This window comes from Lygodium microphyllum, chromosome 5 (assembly GCF_053477565.2).
Source record: "Lygodium microphyllum isolate KBCC chromosome 5, Lygodium_microphyllum_v1.1.10, whole genome shotgun sequence".
Lineage (NCBI taxonomy): Eukaryota > Viridiplantae > Streptophyta > Polypodiopsida > Schizaeales > Lygodiaceae > Lygodium > Lygodium microphyllum.
This window is the reverse complement of record NC_141139.1, coordinates 22,277,370-22,292,419: the sequence shown is the minus strand read 5'-3', so window position 1 is coordinate 22,292,419 and position 15,050 is coordinate 22,277,370. Positions and strand designations below refer to the sequence as shown.

Sequence of the window (15,050 nt, the reverse complement as noted above, 5' to 3'; positions counted from 1 at the left end):
TCTCGTTTCCCATTCTCCTTGAACCAAGTGCAGCATGGATCCGCTTCGACCCTGACGTTTCTGCGTAAAGTAGTTCGCCTAGGATTCGACGCGACGCTAGCTGCTGTTCTAGGAATTTGACCACTAGGAAAACCCTGATTCAAGTCGGTCCTAAGTGGAAACGGCCGGAATGCTTTCGCTTCACGGCAGACTCGGGAAGACCTAGATCGCAAAACCTGTGACATTCCGTGGGAGTGCCGGGCGACGTTTTCTGAACTCTCTTCCCGATGGGTTGCTAAAACATGTCCTACGAGCAAACAGGTGGACACGTTACAAAAGTTTTATGGCAAAGCTACACATTTCAACAATGGATGACACAAATAAAATGCCATGCATCATCAAGAGCTTCATCCATGCCATTAACCTACATCTATATCATTATATATATGGAGAGGGTGTATTGTCCAATGAGTAATAGTATTCAATATGTAATAGCCATTAGATGATGTGATCATGATTAATCATGAATGTTGATCTATTTAGTGATTGTAAAAGAGAATATGAATGAGATACTTCACTTTTTTTGAATTTTTATGAAGCCAAGATTGAATTTTGGCTAAAAAAAACCTACCATCTCTATCTCCAAACATAAAGAGAAGATTTAAAGGATGAAGCTTTCACCTCTATCCATCTCACACTACTATCAAAAGGATTAAAGCCTTTGAAGTATTTGACAAGAACAATGAAGTGTCCTATGGTCACCAATAAGCTATAAATGCGAATATGTGCAAGCCAATGCTAGTGCTCGCTCTCTCTCTCTCTCTCTCTCTCTCTCTCTCTCTCTCTCATAAAGAGCGTCTCTATTGAGGATACATGTTTCTAATCATGCATGCTAATGTCCCCTATGCTAGGATTGATCATTTATGCCATCTCTTCCAAGGGGGAAATTTTGTGTTGTAATCATGTGGTCATCAAAGATTTAAGAAACTAAAGCTCACAAGAGCTAGAACTCTTGCCAAAAGTTTAGGGGATGCTCCTTGGCCTCCATGTAATGTAGCATAGGTGTGGACTAGATTAGTACTTGTGCCATTAGTCAAGATAGTTAAGTGGTGCCAAGCACCAACCTAAAGCACATCTGTCTAACACCAATGCAAAGCACTAGGAGAATCAAGATGTAGAGGGCCTAATATTTGATTGTAAGCATGCTGAAGTAACACCTGTATCAACCTCAAAGAGGAGGTAGCACTGAGAGAGAATAATATCCTTATACATGAGTTTTTTCAAAAAGGCTACTACACAATCCAAAACTGATATATATATATATATATATATATATATATATATATATATATGCCAAGGCCTCCCAAAACTTGTCTAAAACAATAGTAGAGATAGTAGAAAAGAGAGATTATAGTACTAGGTATCTCCATAAGCATGCATTATGGTGATTTCACAAGAGGCAAGTAGATACTTTCGCATGTGTAGATTTACATGATGGCACAAAATCTAATGCTTTAGTGAGAGCTGCCAAGCTTTAACATTCCCATAGGACAAGCATATCCTCTAGGGTATATGATGGATGGAAAAAAGATGCCATTGCCAAATGCATCTGTCCAGAGTGTGAAGCCTGTGAGCATGTATCCTAAGGACAAGTATGCATGATGCACATGCACGTACTCTTACACCGAGCATTGCAATGCTATGGCAAGAACTGAATAACCGACTCTTAAAACACCCACCCCATCAACCTTTACAAAAAGCAAGTTGGAATCAGAGACTCCCCCGGAGTGTATGCTCATTGAGGGAGATGGTTCAGGTCCTTGAAAGTTCTAACAATATCCAGCATAGAAGGCCTCTTGAAGGGATCTTCAGACGTGCAAGACAATGCCAACTGGAGCACCTGGAGCATCTGATCTTTCCAAGGACCATCCGAGACAAAGGGATCCAATGCTTCCTGTGCTTGGCCTCGACTGACCATGCATCTCACCCAATCTACAAGGTTGCCACTTTCCAGGTCCTTGTATTCAGATCCAATTGGTTCTTTGCCCGTCAATAGCTCAAGTAAGACAACGCCAAAACTGAACACATCCCCACGCTTTGTAGCCCTCCAGCTCTGCCCATATTCAGGGGGTATATACCCAAAAGTACCTGCTATGCGCGTGGTCACATGGCTATCACTTGCACTTATGAGCCTTGCCAGCCCGAAATCGGCCACCCTTGGCTCGAACTCTGCATCCAACAGGATGTTACTAGACTTCACATCCCTGTGTATCACATGTGGAGCAAATCCATGGTGAAGGAACGCCAGCCCTTTGGCAGCACCCATGGCTATCTTCCTGCGTTTGGGCCAGTCTAAGGCTTCTATCGCATCAGCACGATTTTGCAGCCACTGTTCCAAGCTCCCATTCACCATGTACTCGTACACAAGTAGCTTCTCCTCTCCAAATGAGCAATATCCAAGCAAGGGTACCAAGTTCCTATGCTTTACTTTGCCCAGCGTCTCCATCTCTGCAAGAAACTCCCTATTCCCTTGCTGAGAGCTACCAAACCCGAGCTTCTTGATTGCCACTGTCCTTCCATCAGGTAATGCAGCCCTGTACACTGTTCCAAAGCCCCCATCACCTATAATATTCGTCTTGCTAAAATTGTCAGTGGCTAACAGTATATCAGCAAGAGTCAGTCTTATGAGTGGGTGGGCAAACATGGCCACATTGATGCTCAGAGGTTCCTTTGACTTGGTGGCGGACACCAGACAGCTGGCAGCAGAGTCTATGGAGCCATTGATAAGTTTGGTACTCTCACCTGCTTTGCTCATTGTGTCCTGCTTTAACATCTTCCATTTAACAAGCACAAACAGCAAGCAGAGCAGGGCCGTCACTGTGCCAACAATGATCCCTAGAATGGCCCCTGTGCTCAATAAAGGAGACTGGGGACAGTTCACATCTGTAAATCCACATGCTTCATGGCCAGAGCTAACGTTCTTACAGCTACTAGCATTCGAAAGTGGTCCCTCAAGCAGGTTCTCAGAGACATTGAAATGTGCAAGGTACGGCAAGTTGCAGAAACTAGGAGGGACAGATCCAGTAAGCCGGTTGTCAGATAAATCCAAGTATGCAAGCTGACTGAGCTGGGTGAGCTCAATTGGTATGTCACCATCGAAAGCATTGCTATGAAGATCCAGGAAAGAGAGGCTGGTCGAATTTGCCAGACTCCTGGGGATGGGCCCTGTGAAGGAGTTGCTGCTGAGGTCAAGTAGCTGTATTAAGCCCCAAGGACTGCTTTCTAACAAGTCAGAGATTCCTCCTGAGAGCTGATTACTTTGAAGATGCAGTTCCACAATGGCAGTCCAATCCCTAAGAGCAAAGGGTAACTTGCCCTGCAAGTGATTTCTGCTAAGATCCAATCTTTCGAGGCTTTTCAGATTACCTAAACCCTTTGGAATAGAACCCAAGAGCTGATTTGCGGTGAGGTTCAGCACCACCAGGGTATCAACCCTGCCAAGTTCTGGTGGTATCGAGCCACCAAGTTGATTTTGCCCTAAAACAAGTCCTTGTAAACGAGGTAGCTCTCCAAGTTCAAAGGGGATTTCTCCTGATAACAAATTCTGGGAAAGGTCCAATTTAACAAGATTGGAGAGCTTAGAGATGCTGGGAGGTATATTGCCGTCTAACCTGTTCCCATTCAGAATCAGATCAACGAGGACCATGCAGTCCCCTATATTAGAGGGAATGGGTCCAGACAACTTATTTAATGAGAGGTCCAAAAGACCAATGTACTGGACAAAAATGTTGTCTGGAATGCTGCCCACCTGCAAAGCATCGCATAATCGTTCGGGTACATGGCCAGAAAGACTGTTATTTGACAGCACCAAGTTGACCAGCAGCTTCAATTTGCCTATCTCTGCAGGAATGGGTCCAGTGAGATTATTGCTTCCCAAATTGAGAGATGTGATCTTAGTGCAATCAAAAAGATCCGTAGGAATACCGCCATTGAATTTATTCCCTTCCAGATACAGGACAGACAAGTTTGTTAGCATCCCAACTTCAGGCGGGATAGGCCCCTCCAATTTGTTACCATCCATAATCAAATATACCAAGGACCGCATATTTGAAATTCGAGGAGAGAGGAACCCTTCTAAGGCGTTGTTTCGGACATTGAAAGACAGAAGAGTGCTGATATTGAAGATCTCATCAGGGATCGTGCCCTGAAGACGGTTGCTTCCAAGGTCTAAATTAAGAAGCGGGAGCTCGGAGAAATAGGAAGGTAGTTGGCCAGTAAGCCCATTGCCTTCCAGCTCGAGGTCACTCAGGCTTGAACATGCTTTGAACGTGTCCTGCAGGGTGCCTGACAAAGCATTCTGACTAAGGATAAGGGAAGTGAGTTTTCTGGCCTTGCAAAGATCCGGAGGAATGGACCCTGTTAGTAGATTGTGCCCAAGGTACAGCTGTCTTAGAGAAGAGCAACTGCCCAGTCCTTTAGGCACTTCACCGGAGAGGTTGTTGTAGCCCAAATTGAGAGTATCCAGAGCTTGCAATGCACCTATGGAGGAAGGGATTGAGCCAGACAGTTCGTTACTCATCAAAGACAAAGAGGTAAGGGATGTGAGGCTTCCTAACTCGTGTGGAAGGCTTGCTGACAATCTGTTGTACGAGATCTCAACAACCTGAAGATTGATGCAGTTACCTAGCTGTGATGGAATGGGTCCAGAAAGCTCGTTCTTGTGGAGGACAAGGAAACCCAAATGAGGAAGTGTGCCAATGGATGTCGGGATAGGCCCAGAGAACTGGTTGCCAGAGAGGTCCAGCGAGACGAGGCTTCGGAGCTTGAAGATGTTCTCAGGAATGCTGCCCGAGAGCCGGTTGCTCCTGGCCGAGAGCTGGACGAGGCGTGTAAGGTCGCAAATGCTGGGAGGGAGGGAGCCCACGAAGCCATTATTGTCCATCCAGAAGTGGGTCAAGCTGGAGAGATTGCCCACCTGCTCTGGGATGGCACCCACAAGGGAATTGTTGCTCAAGTCTAGGGTTTGGAGCAGGGGCCAGACGGGATGATGACCAGCTGGCGGCGGCAAGGTAAAGGAACCCACCAGGGAGTTGAGGCTGAGGTCCAGGTTGGCTAGCCTACTGAGGTTCGAGAGCTCGGCCGGGATGGCGCCCGCGAAGGAGTTGGCACTGAGGTCCAGGTATGTGAGAGCCGAGAGGTTGCCCAGAGAACGGGGTAGGGAGCCTCCCAGCAAATTGCCGCCCACGTCCAGCTTCTGCAGCAGCGCCAGAGCACCCACCTCCTCCGGGAGACCCCCTGTCAGCTGGTTCCGGCTCAGAACCAGCTCCCTCATCGCCCCCCTCAGCCTCGCCATGCCCTCCCCTGGTATGAACCCCGTCAGGCTGTTGTAGCTCAGGTCCAGCACCTCCAGCTCCTCCAGCGCCGCCGCTCCTCCTCCTCCGCGCTCCGACGAGAACAGAGCAGCCATGCTCCCTTGCAGCCCCACCTCTCGCAGCGACAGCTGAACCACCCGCCCCTTCGCATTGCACGTCACGCCCTTCCAGCTGCAATGCGACAATGACGGAGCCGCAGATGAATTAGACGAAGAAGAAGAAGAAAAGAACCAATCAGACAGCGCCTCAGGGTTCTTTAGACCCGCCTTGAACGCAAGGAGTATATCCATGTCTGGGCTGATGTGTGCTGCACCTATGGCCACCTTTACAAGGAGGAGCAAGCTATGGAAATGGAGGAAAAGCAGCAGCAAATTTCGGAACAGCCGTTCTCCCATGTTTTAAGTGCTCGAGCTGCTCACAATTACAACATAGCCTTCTCTGTTGTCTGCGGTGACTTTGCGCGCGCGCGCGCCCCCTCCCCCCCGAGACACACACACACACACACACTCTCTCTCTCTCTCTCTCTCTCTCTCTCTCTCTCTCTCACGGGGGTCACAGAAACCGGGCGAGACCCGTGATCCTCTACCGCATTTCTTGGTCGGGAGAAAAAGCTCTGCCTACATGCGATTTGCCAAGAAGTGGGGCAACCTGCCTTATGACAAAAGCTATAATACTGTACTGTCAAGCTTCAGCTCTCTGGTGTGCCAAGCTCTGTCATCGTCTCTCTCTCTCTCTCTCTCTCTCTCTGTGCACGCCTACTGCGGTTATGCGCCTCGCAAGCTCCCACGCTGCTCCTTCTTCTTCTTCTTCTTCTTCTTCTCTTCTGTGCAGAAAGCGTCAAGGTTGCGAAGAAAAAAACACATTGTTTGATGGTTTCTAGAAGGAAGGTACGGTTTGGAATTGAGAGAGAAATTTTTGGCGCTCTCGCTCTCTGTTCTCTTCAATAGTGAACGGCTTGCCCAGTCGAGCAAGAAATGGGGGATGGCAGAATTTTGTACGTGGGAGGCAGGAAAAGTGCGGGCCTGGCATGTATGTGATGATGAAGCGGCACGGGCCTAGGACAGAGGTCTTCTCGGTGAAGGTATCCGTTCGGGATTTGTACATCAAATATTCAAATTCCTTTTCTCAAAATGCCTAGGAAGGCCTTAAATTTGAAGGGTGTCTTTTTGGAGCCTCTTCCCATCAGGTTTGGAACAAGCATTGCTAATGTGCAGGGAAACTCCAGCCTCCCAAATTCGGACCTGTACTCGTTGGCATCCAAACTAAATTTAAAACATACAAATTACAATTTCACTAGAAAAGGGCGAATAAATTGTAGAAAATTTTGTGTCTACGAGGCAGGGGGTTGCTTGCAAGATTGAACTAGGAAGAGAGGAGGAGAAGAAGAAGAGAGAAGAGGAAGAGGTTGTACCGTTGTGGCTCGATTGCTTAGGCACAGAACATACATTCTAATGCCAACTCACTCCTCACTTTGGATGCCATCCATGTTGCTTGTTCCCCTCCCCTGCCCCCAACACACACACACACTCTCTCTCTCTCTCTCTCTCTCTCTCTCTTTTTTTTTTTCGTAAATCTCTCTCTCTCTCTCTCTCTCTCTCTCTCTCTCGTAAACCCACAGGATGTGCAAACATACTTTGAAGAAAGAGGCAATTAAGGTCCAAATAACAATTTAGGTGACTCAATTGGATAGCCTAGTTAGTGTGCTTCTCCCAAAGTTTGTCACCATCGTCACAAAGGCTATCAATTACTCATCCCCAATCGTCATTGGAACTCATACCTCACTACTTGAACTTGATTGCTTGGACTGACAACTCAAACCTAACAACTCAAACTTGGCAGCTTAGATATTGTACCAACTTGGATGCCCTTCACTCATGCACTCAAACACCTTTCACTCAAGCACTTTGACACCTTTCACTTGCACCTCATCCCACTCGAGTGACACAGCTGCTAACACATAGCTCAAATTATCATCCAAAACCCAAGACCTTCATCCCTCCCTCTCAACCACCTACCTCCTCCTTAGCCCCCTATTATTCTCTCGCCCACCCACTACTTGTGAACTTGGCTACCACCCTAAAACTTTGGCCATGTAAGCCATACAATCATATAGTGTGATTAGACCTGGCCCAAATTTTCCCCACATATAACTATTGCATTGGTCCCACACCCACCATCCGACTCATATGATTTGTCGCTCTTGGATCGATTTATGTCATATGCCATCTTGGTTCAGTTTCCCACGTAACATGCTATTTTTGGTTGGTTATTTATGATATGTACCACCTTGGTCCAGCTTGGTTAGACTTATTTAACTTGACCCTATAGATTATATTGTCAATAAGACAATGTGTAGCCCCATGTTTATATAGGTGGCATTATCTAGCCCTTGAGGTACTTGGCCAGCCACATGAACTTGATTTTGTAGGCTCCATGGTGACCACTTTCGGTGGAATTCCATCAACCCTTAACTAGCCAAGGTGCATGTTGTGCTCTTTTGTAGGAGCTTGGTAGCTTAGGTATTTGTCTTGTCTTGAGCTAGATTCTATGCTTATATAATGGCAACCTATATTTGTTGTGCATCATGTGTATAAATCATATTGCACTTATTTTAATGCTACAAAAATCCCTCTCTCATTGGGCACTTTAATTGGACACTTGCTACACTAGAAATTAAAAGCTTTCTTAAGCAAAGTCATATGGTTGGGTGCATTGCTCATTTACACCAACACCTAATGATAATGTCTCTAGTGAGCCCTCATTATTCATAACCTATTTTTGGCACCTAGACCATTTCTAACTAGGGAAAACCATCACCTTTGGGGTAAAGGTGTTTGTGCCTACACCACCCTATATTTACTTCACATGCCGTAACCATGTTGGGGGTAAAAGGCACGTATGCCTACACCACCCTATATTTACTTCACATGCCGTGATCACACACTCATACGTAAGTGATAGATGCCCATCATTGTCACTATATTATTTATTCTTTCAATGACCATTGAATAAGGGAAGGCCAATCACACATTGTAACTGTTGGAGTTCCCACATCTTGTACCTCTTTCTCTCTCGCCCTTTGATCTACAATTATGGAGGCAAATTGGCTTCGTTAGATATTGCCAAAGATTGGCTTTCCACGGATAGGTCTCACTTAATTGAAGGGAGGTGAGCCATGAAAGCAAGAGCTATGGTGGAAGAAGCAAGAGCAAGAGAGAGAAACACACACAATGTGGAAACTCCAACAGTCATAATGTGTGACCAGCCTTCCCTTTATTTAAATTTCACTACTGAGAGTATAAAGAATGAAGTGACACTAATGGGTGCCCATCGCCTGCAGTGTGTGCAAGCACAGGTATTGTCAATGTAGTAATACATGAGCGGCTAGGCAAAGGAGCCTTTACCCCCAACAACCCCCCGCTTAAAGGTGAATCTACCTTAAAGAAGAGTGAAAAGAAAAAAGAAAAGATAGTACAACATACACATAGCTACGTATGCTAAAGGAAAAGAAGTGGTTACAGACATTGAAATATGACATAAATATATTGGACATGCACATGTGCAAAGATTGAAATTAATGCAATCCAAAGGATTGGTTATAAGGTTGCCTTCTTTTAGAGTTGAAGAATTTCATAAAGTCTGTGAAGCATGCTAGTTTGGTAAGCAGGCGAGACAACACTTCTCACATGACAAAGAAGTGAGCAGAAAAGGACGAGGAAAGATGTCATCTCATCCAATACCCATCAACCTCCCAAGGAAGGTAAAGTACTTTGTAGAGAGGCTTTTCGTGTGCAAGTATGCAGGATTTTGATCTATTGAGATCTTGACAAGGTCAACAGAACTATCTTCAATGACCTCATGAATGAAGTGATACCTCACCTCAATGTGTTTCATCTTCGCATGGAAGATCAGATTCTTGGCTAGGATTCTTGGCTAACTGGATAGCACTCGTAGAATCCGAATGCAATGCAAGGATAGCATCTGTAATACCAAGGTCAGCAACCAAATGACCTAACTATATGGCCTCCTTTTTGCAAGCCTCGATGACTGCAACATACTCATCCTCTGTAGTGAAAAGGGTCGTGCATTTCTACACCCCGAACATCAATGAAACAACACCTCCAGCAAAAGTGAACACATAGCTAGAAGTGGACTTTCTACTATTTGCATGTCCTACATAGTTAAAGTCAGTGTATCCTACGACTCCTATATTAGCTACCATAACATATGCACATATTAGTAGTGCCCTTCAGGTACCTCATGATACCCTTCACAGCATCTCAATGCCTCTTGCCAAGTGTAGCCATATAATGTGTCACAACACCAATTGCAAATGCAATATCTAGATGGGTGGCTATCATGGCATACATAAGACTATCCATTGCAGATGCATAAGAAATCTTAGCCATCTCGGCCCTCTGTTCATTTGTCTGTGGATAATCGGCATGTGGTACCTTCACATGAGAAGGCAATGGACATCCAATAGGCTTCACATCGTGCATACGGAAGCGCTCAAGGACTTTATGGATATACTCCTTTTGTGATAGATAGAGTAGTCTCTGAGACCTGTCACTACGTAATGCGCATACCAAGTATATGAGAGGCATGTCCTAGATCTTTCATCTCAAAGCTCTTCTTGAGCTGAGCCTTAAAAGCATCTAGCTCATCATGAGCTTTCCCTACTGAAAGCATGTCATCCACATAGAGTACCAAAATTAGTAATGAACCATTATGGGCTTTCTTCATATACAAACATGGATCCATAGCACTACGGCTGTAGTCTTATGACTGTATGAATGCATCACCCACTTGCAAGGCAAAACCCACTTGCCACTAGGCAAGGAAACCAAATCTCATGTACAATTCTTAGGTAATGAGTTAATCTTAGATTGCATAGCCATCTCCCAGGAGTGACTGTCACCCTTGCGCATAACCTCATCATAGGTGAGAGACTCTCCTATATTTGTAACTAAGCCATAATTTATGGAGGGCTCATAATGGTCATGAGGACGTCTATCTCTAGTAGAATGCCTCAAAGAAAACTGTGCTACTTGTCCAACATCCTATCCAATATCCTATCTAATATCGTGGCCATGAGGATTGGCTACTAGTGCAGGCTGTCTAGCTGGCTATGCGGGAGCAAGGGGCTCTTCTTGAAAGATGACCTTGCATATCTCAACAACTTTCTCAAGCTACATATGCATTTTTTCCTCATGGAACACAACATCATGGTTGTAGATCATTTTTCGTGCTTGTAGATCCCAAAGACGATATCCCATCTCACCTACATCTCCATAGCCAAGGAAAACACATTTCACACTTTTAGGATCCAGCTTATTGGGTTTGTCATTGGGGGCACATGGTAGAAGGCCTCACATCCAAAGGCACACAAATGAGCATATGAGGGAGGCTTTCCTATCCATACCTCCTCTGCAACCTAGAAATCAATACCACTACAATGTGACCTGTTAATGAGATGCACTGCAGAAGAGACTGCCTCAACCAAAAAATGTTGTGGTAAGCTTGCTTGGCTAAGCATATTGTGGACACTCTCCTGGATAGTCCTATTCATATGATTAGCCATACCATTCTTTCTAGGGAGGGGTGTAAGGGGCAGTCAAACACTTAATACCCCGTTCGTCACAAAGTTGCTCAAAGGCACATGAGACGTACTCACCCCCATTATCGGTCCTTAGGCATTTCAGCCTCTGCCCAAACTGATTCTCTAGTGAGAGCAAGATAATGTTGAAAGACGGCCAAGACATCAGATTTTTGCTTTATGGGATAAGCCCAAACCTCACATGAATAATCATCAATAAATGTGACAAAGTACTTCACACCCCCTAATGACTGACATGACATGGATCTACATACATTTGAATGCACATAACAAAAGCCAAAGGCTCACCCATGTGCAGAATACCTGACTTTTTATGTGAATTCCTAGTCTACCTACCATATAAACAATGATCACACAACTCAAAATGCAAGTAGTCAAAAGATGGAAGATACTGCAAAGTACTAAGCATTTTCATTTCCTTAAGTGAAATATGCCCATGACAAGCATGCCAGAGTGATACATGTGGGATAGAACCCACTAACAAAACATGGTCGATAGTACCAGATACAACCAAGAGGTAGAGGCTGCCAGACTTGGCACCTCTTACAAGAACAAGCCTGCCATGAGTTATCTTCCATGCAGAATCACCGAAGCATATATGATAACTTGCATTATCAAGCTACCCAGGAGACATAAGACTTTTAGTTAATGCAGGTACATGGCATACATTATGCATAACAAAAGTGCTACCATAGAAAAACTATAGAGTGACATCACCAATGCCAACAATAGCAAGAGATCGATCATCACCTAGGTACACAATACCAAATACACCGTGATATGTATGGAACCACTCACAATAGGGGATCACATAAAAAGATGCACCCAAATCCAAGAGCTAACATTGTGCATGCATAGACTGAGCCTTGGTTAGCTGAGAGGCATCACATGAAGAGGCTAAGATGTCACCATTTGACTCCTTAGGCTACATGATATTTATATCCTCAATCTTTATGCTAGACTTTGTAGGTATAAAGTTGTGATTATTGGATTTCTCTTGCACTTTTTCTTTCCCCTTTTCTTTGCACTTGTCATTGTGCATCTTATGACACTATGGCCATATATGTCCTACTTTCCCATAATAATGGCATGTAAGATCGACTTACATCCATGGGACTTGCTGTGTCCATGTGACTTGGACCAGGACTTTTGAGAGTCCTTCCCATGACGATCGTTATTTTTCTTGCCACTTCTGCCACCCCTAACGGATAAAGCATGTGAACTGTGGAAAGCGTCATTATTTTTCCTGTTAATTTCTTCAATCAAAAGAGCACTCTCTACATCTTTCAATTTCAATCCATCAAGTTTGTTGGTATAGGTCACAGTGTGAAATACATCCCAAGACTCAAGTAAAGTGCTAAGTAGAAACAAAGGATGCAGATTATCTTAAAAATCAATACCTTCTTAAGCAGATTCTTCGTGATAGAATGATAGGCTAAAGTGAATAGACAACAGGGTCCCCTCCTTCATGCGGAGATCCATCAACTATTTAAGCCAATACATTTGCGAAGCAGGGCTCTACCTTGCATAAAGTTTCTGACTCTTTTCCCATAGATTCCATGCACTCTAATCTTAATCTTCAACAACATTATCATGGACCTCTTCAGAGAGTGATAAAATGATAGTGGAGTTGCATAGTGCATCTAAATCAACCCAGTCATCATCATCCATATTATGGGGTTTAGTATCTTTGTTTCTTATTGGCTTAATTTGCAATTTTTGCACCAAAACCTACCATATTTGAGAATTCTAGTAGCCATAATTGGTGCCATCCAACTTGGCAATGTTAAACCAAGCCGTATCTTTGAGATGACCATCCATAATGAGTCGAATAGAGGTAGACTATGCAAAAAATAGGCTATTGTAATTAGCACTAAACATGCCAAAACCACTACCAAAACAAGTTGAAAATAAGATAAATCACTAAAATAATTGGTTGTCCACCAAATAGTACTAAAAGTACATCAAAATGACACAATTAAGCTCAGTAAAGACATCACAATCCGCATAAAACAACTTGTTGTAATAAATCACAATAGTGAGAAAAAGAGAGCAAACAATGAGCTAATAGTGATCCAAATTCAAGTATGATTGCTAGGTTAGATCTCACATGAAGCAGTCATGTAACAAACATTGTAGCAGCCAAGAACCATGAGCGAAACACCCAAATGTATCATAGAAATTGATGTCAGTAGAAGGATACAAGCCCTGGCATAAAGAACTCAGAGAGTAAGCCAAGCTAAGTATATGCCTAGCTAATAGGACCTGACAAAGGTTGGTGTATGCTCAAAGAGAAGATGGATCAAATCAGCCCAAAAGCATCCAATGTAAACAAGTATCTATCAAGAGCATAGACATGTAAGAGACCCCGGTCTCGTCTACTCAAGAAGCTCAACTGCATAAACCACAAGCTCCGCAACATCCAGAGATAGCATGAAGCTCCCACTGGTAGAAAGATCAATGTCAATCAAGCAACCAAGCTTAAAGATAGCATGTGAATACATAAGGCATCATGGAGCCAAGACCGTGTATCAATGGAGCATCCAGAGCAAGGGATCGGTCAAGCATCACCTATAACATCTAGTATATCATGTAACAATCAATGTCAAATCTTTGACAACCCAAATAAGCATCCAAGAGCTCCAAAGTATGCAAATGAAAGCCCAATTGAAGCTCTAAGTGGCAATCAAACATAAACAATGTAAGGAGCATGCATTTTTTATATATGCATCAAAGCATGTACCAAAGGGTCAAGCTTAGACCATAGGCATAATGACTATCATAAAGCATACCACTATAGACCAATGTCAATCAAATTCCAACCAAGATGAAGCTTGATCGAACCTCAAAAGGCATTCCGGAGCAATACAATACATGTGCCAACCTTTGTATACATTCGTGTAGTCATATCAGTCACTCGGGAAGCACCCATGACCAAATAGGCTTCAATCTTGGTTATTACAATAGTAAATTTACTATCAAAACTGAGTAAATCAATCCTTAAATCAAGCTCAAATCTAGCTCAAATCAAGGGCATATGATATACTAATGTACTAGCATCAATGATACACATCAGTAGTGCATATACAACACCCGAATCATGGCTAGAAGCAATAGGCATATAAAATCCCTATTAAAAGTGGTTTAGACTTGTTGTATACAATAGTGAATGCACTGTCAAATCAAGCTATTTCAATACCAAAATTGGCTCCAAATCCAATCCATAACACGGGCATAGCATTTCCATACATGTAGACATCACCCCAACATAACCAAGCATCATAAGACCAACAAAGCTGACCATAAAAACATCAAATAGAGTGATGCCCTATAGTTCTAGCCAGCAAATCTCAGCCAAAACAAAGTAAATGAAGTGATTAAATAGGTCCAAAATCAACTCCAAGCAATGACATAGCATTCTCGAATATATAAGCATCAACTAGACATAAGCGGGCATCATCCAACCAATGACAATGAGTGTAGACATCAAAGGTAAGTGCTACCCTATTTTATGACAATATGTGGATTGTTCTAACTATTCAAAACTAAATCTTAGCACTCATCAAATGCCAAGAGTGGAAGGATCAATGCCAAGCATTAAAACCAAGTATATAAGTGCTTGTATAGTTGCCCAATGAAGAAGATATGCTATAGGAGATGAAAAAAGTGAGTTGTTACTAAAAAAGGGCTTGTTTCACACAACGTGATGCTACACCAATAGGGTGAGGGCTATGGGGGGCTGCTCCAACTTGCTCGAGAAGGCTCAAAGAGTGCCCAAGAAGAATGCAACCAATAGGAAGCTTGAAGAATGATGTGGCTATGGCTACCAACAAAGAGATGATTGTTGTAGGTATTCAAATGGAAGTTGAGAGTGTGCCAAGCTTGCGAAGAAGAAGGCTCTAATACCAGTTCAAGGGAGGTGAGCCTTGAAGTGGAAGCACGAGCGGGAGCAAGAGCTATGGTGGAAGGAGCAAGAGCAAGAGAGAGAGGCACACACAATGTGGGAACTCCAACAATCACAATGTGTCACTAGCCTTCCCTTTATTCAAATGTCATTGATGAAAGAATAAAGAATGAAG

The 15,050-nt window shown here is 43.7% G+C and overlaps 1 protein-coding gene across 1 annotated transcript; it reads right to left on the bottom strand.

Moving 5' to 3' along the window:
* Positions 1–1,344: 1,344 nt before the first annotated feature.
* Positions 1,345–6,312, bottom strand: LOC148035594 (uncharacterized). The gene has a single exon (XM_087677558.1). It carries the CDS (start codon positions 5,744–5,746, stop codon positions 1,775–1,777), a length of 3,972 nt encoding a protein of 1,323 aa, XP_087533684.1. The 5' UTR covers positions 5,747–6,312; the 3' UTR covers positions 1,345–1,774.
* Between the last annotated feature and the right edge of the window lie 8,738 nt (positions 6,313–15,050).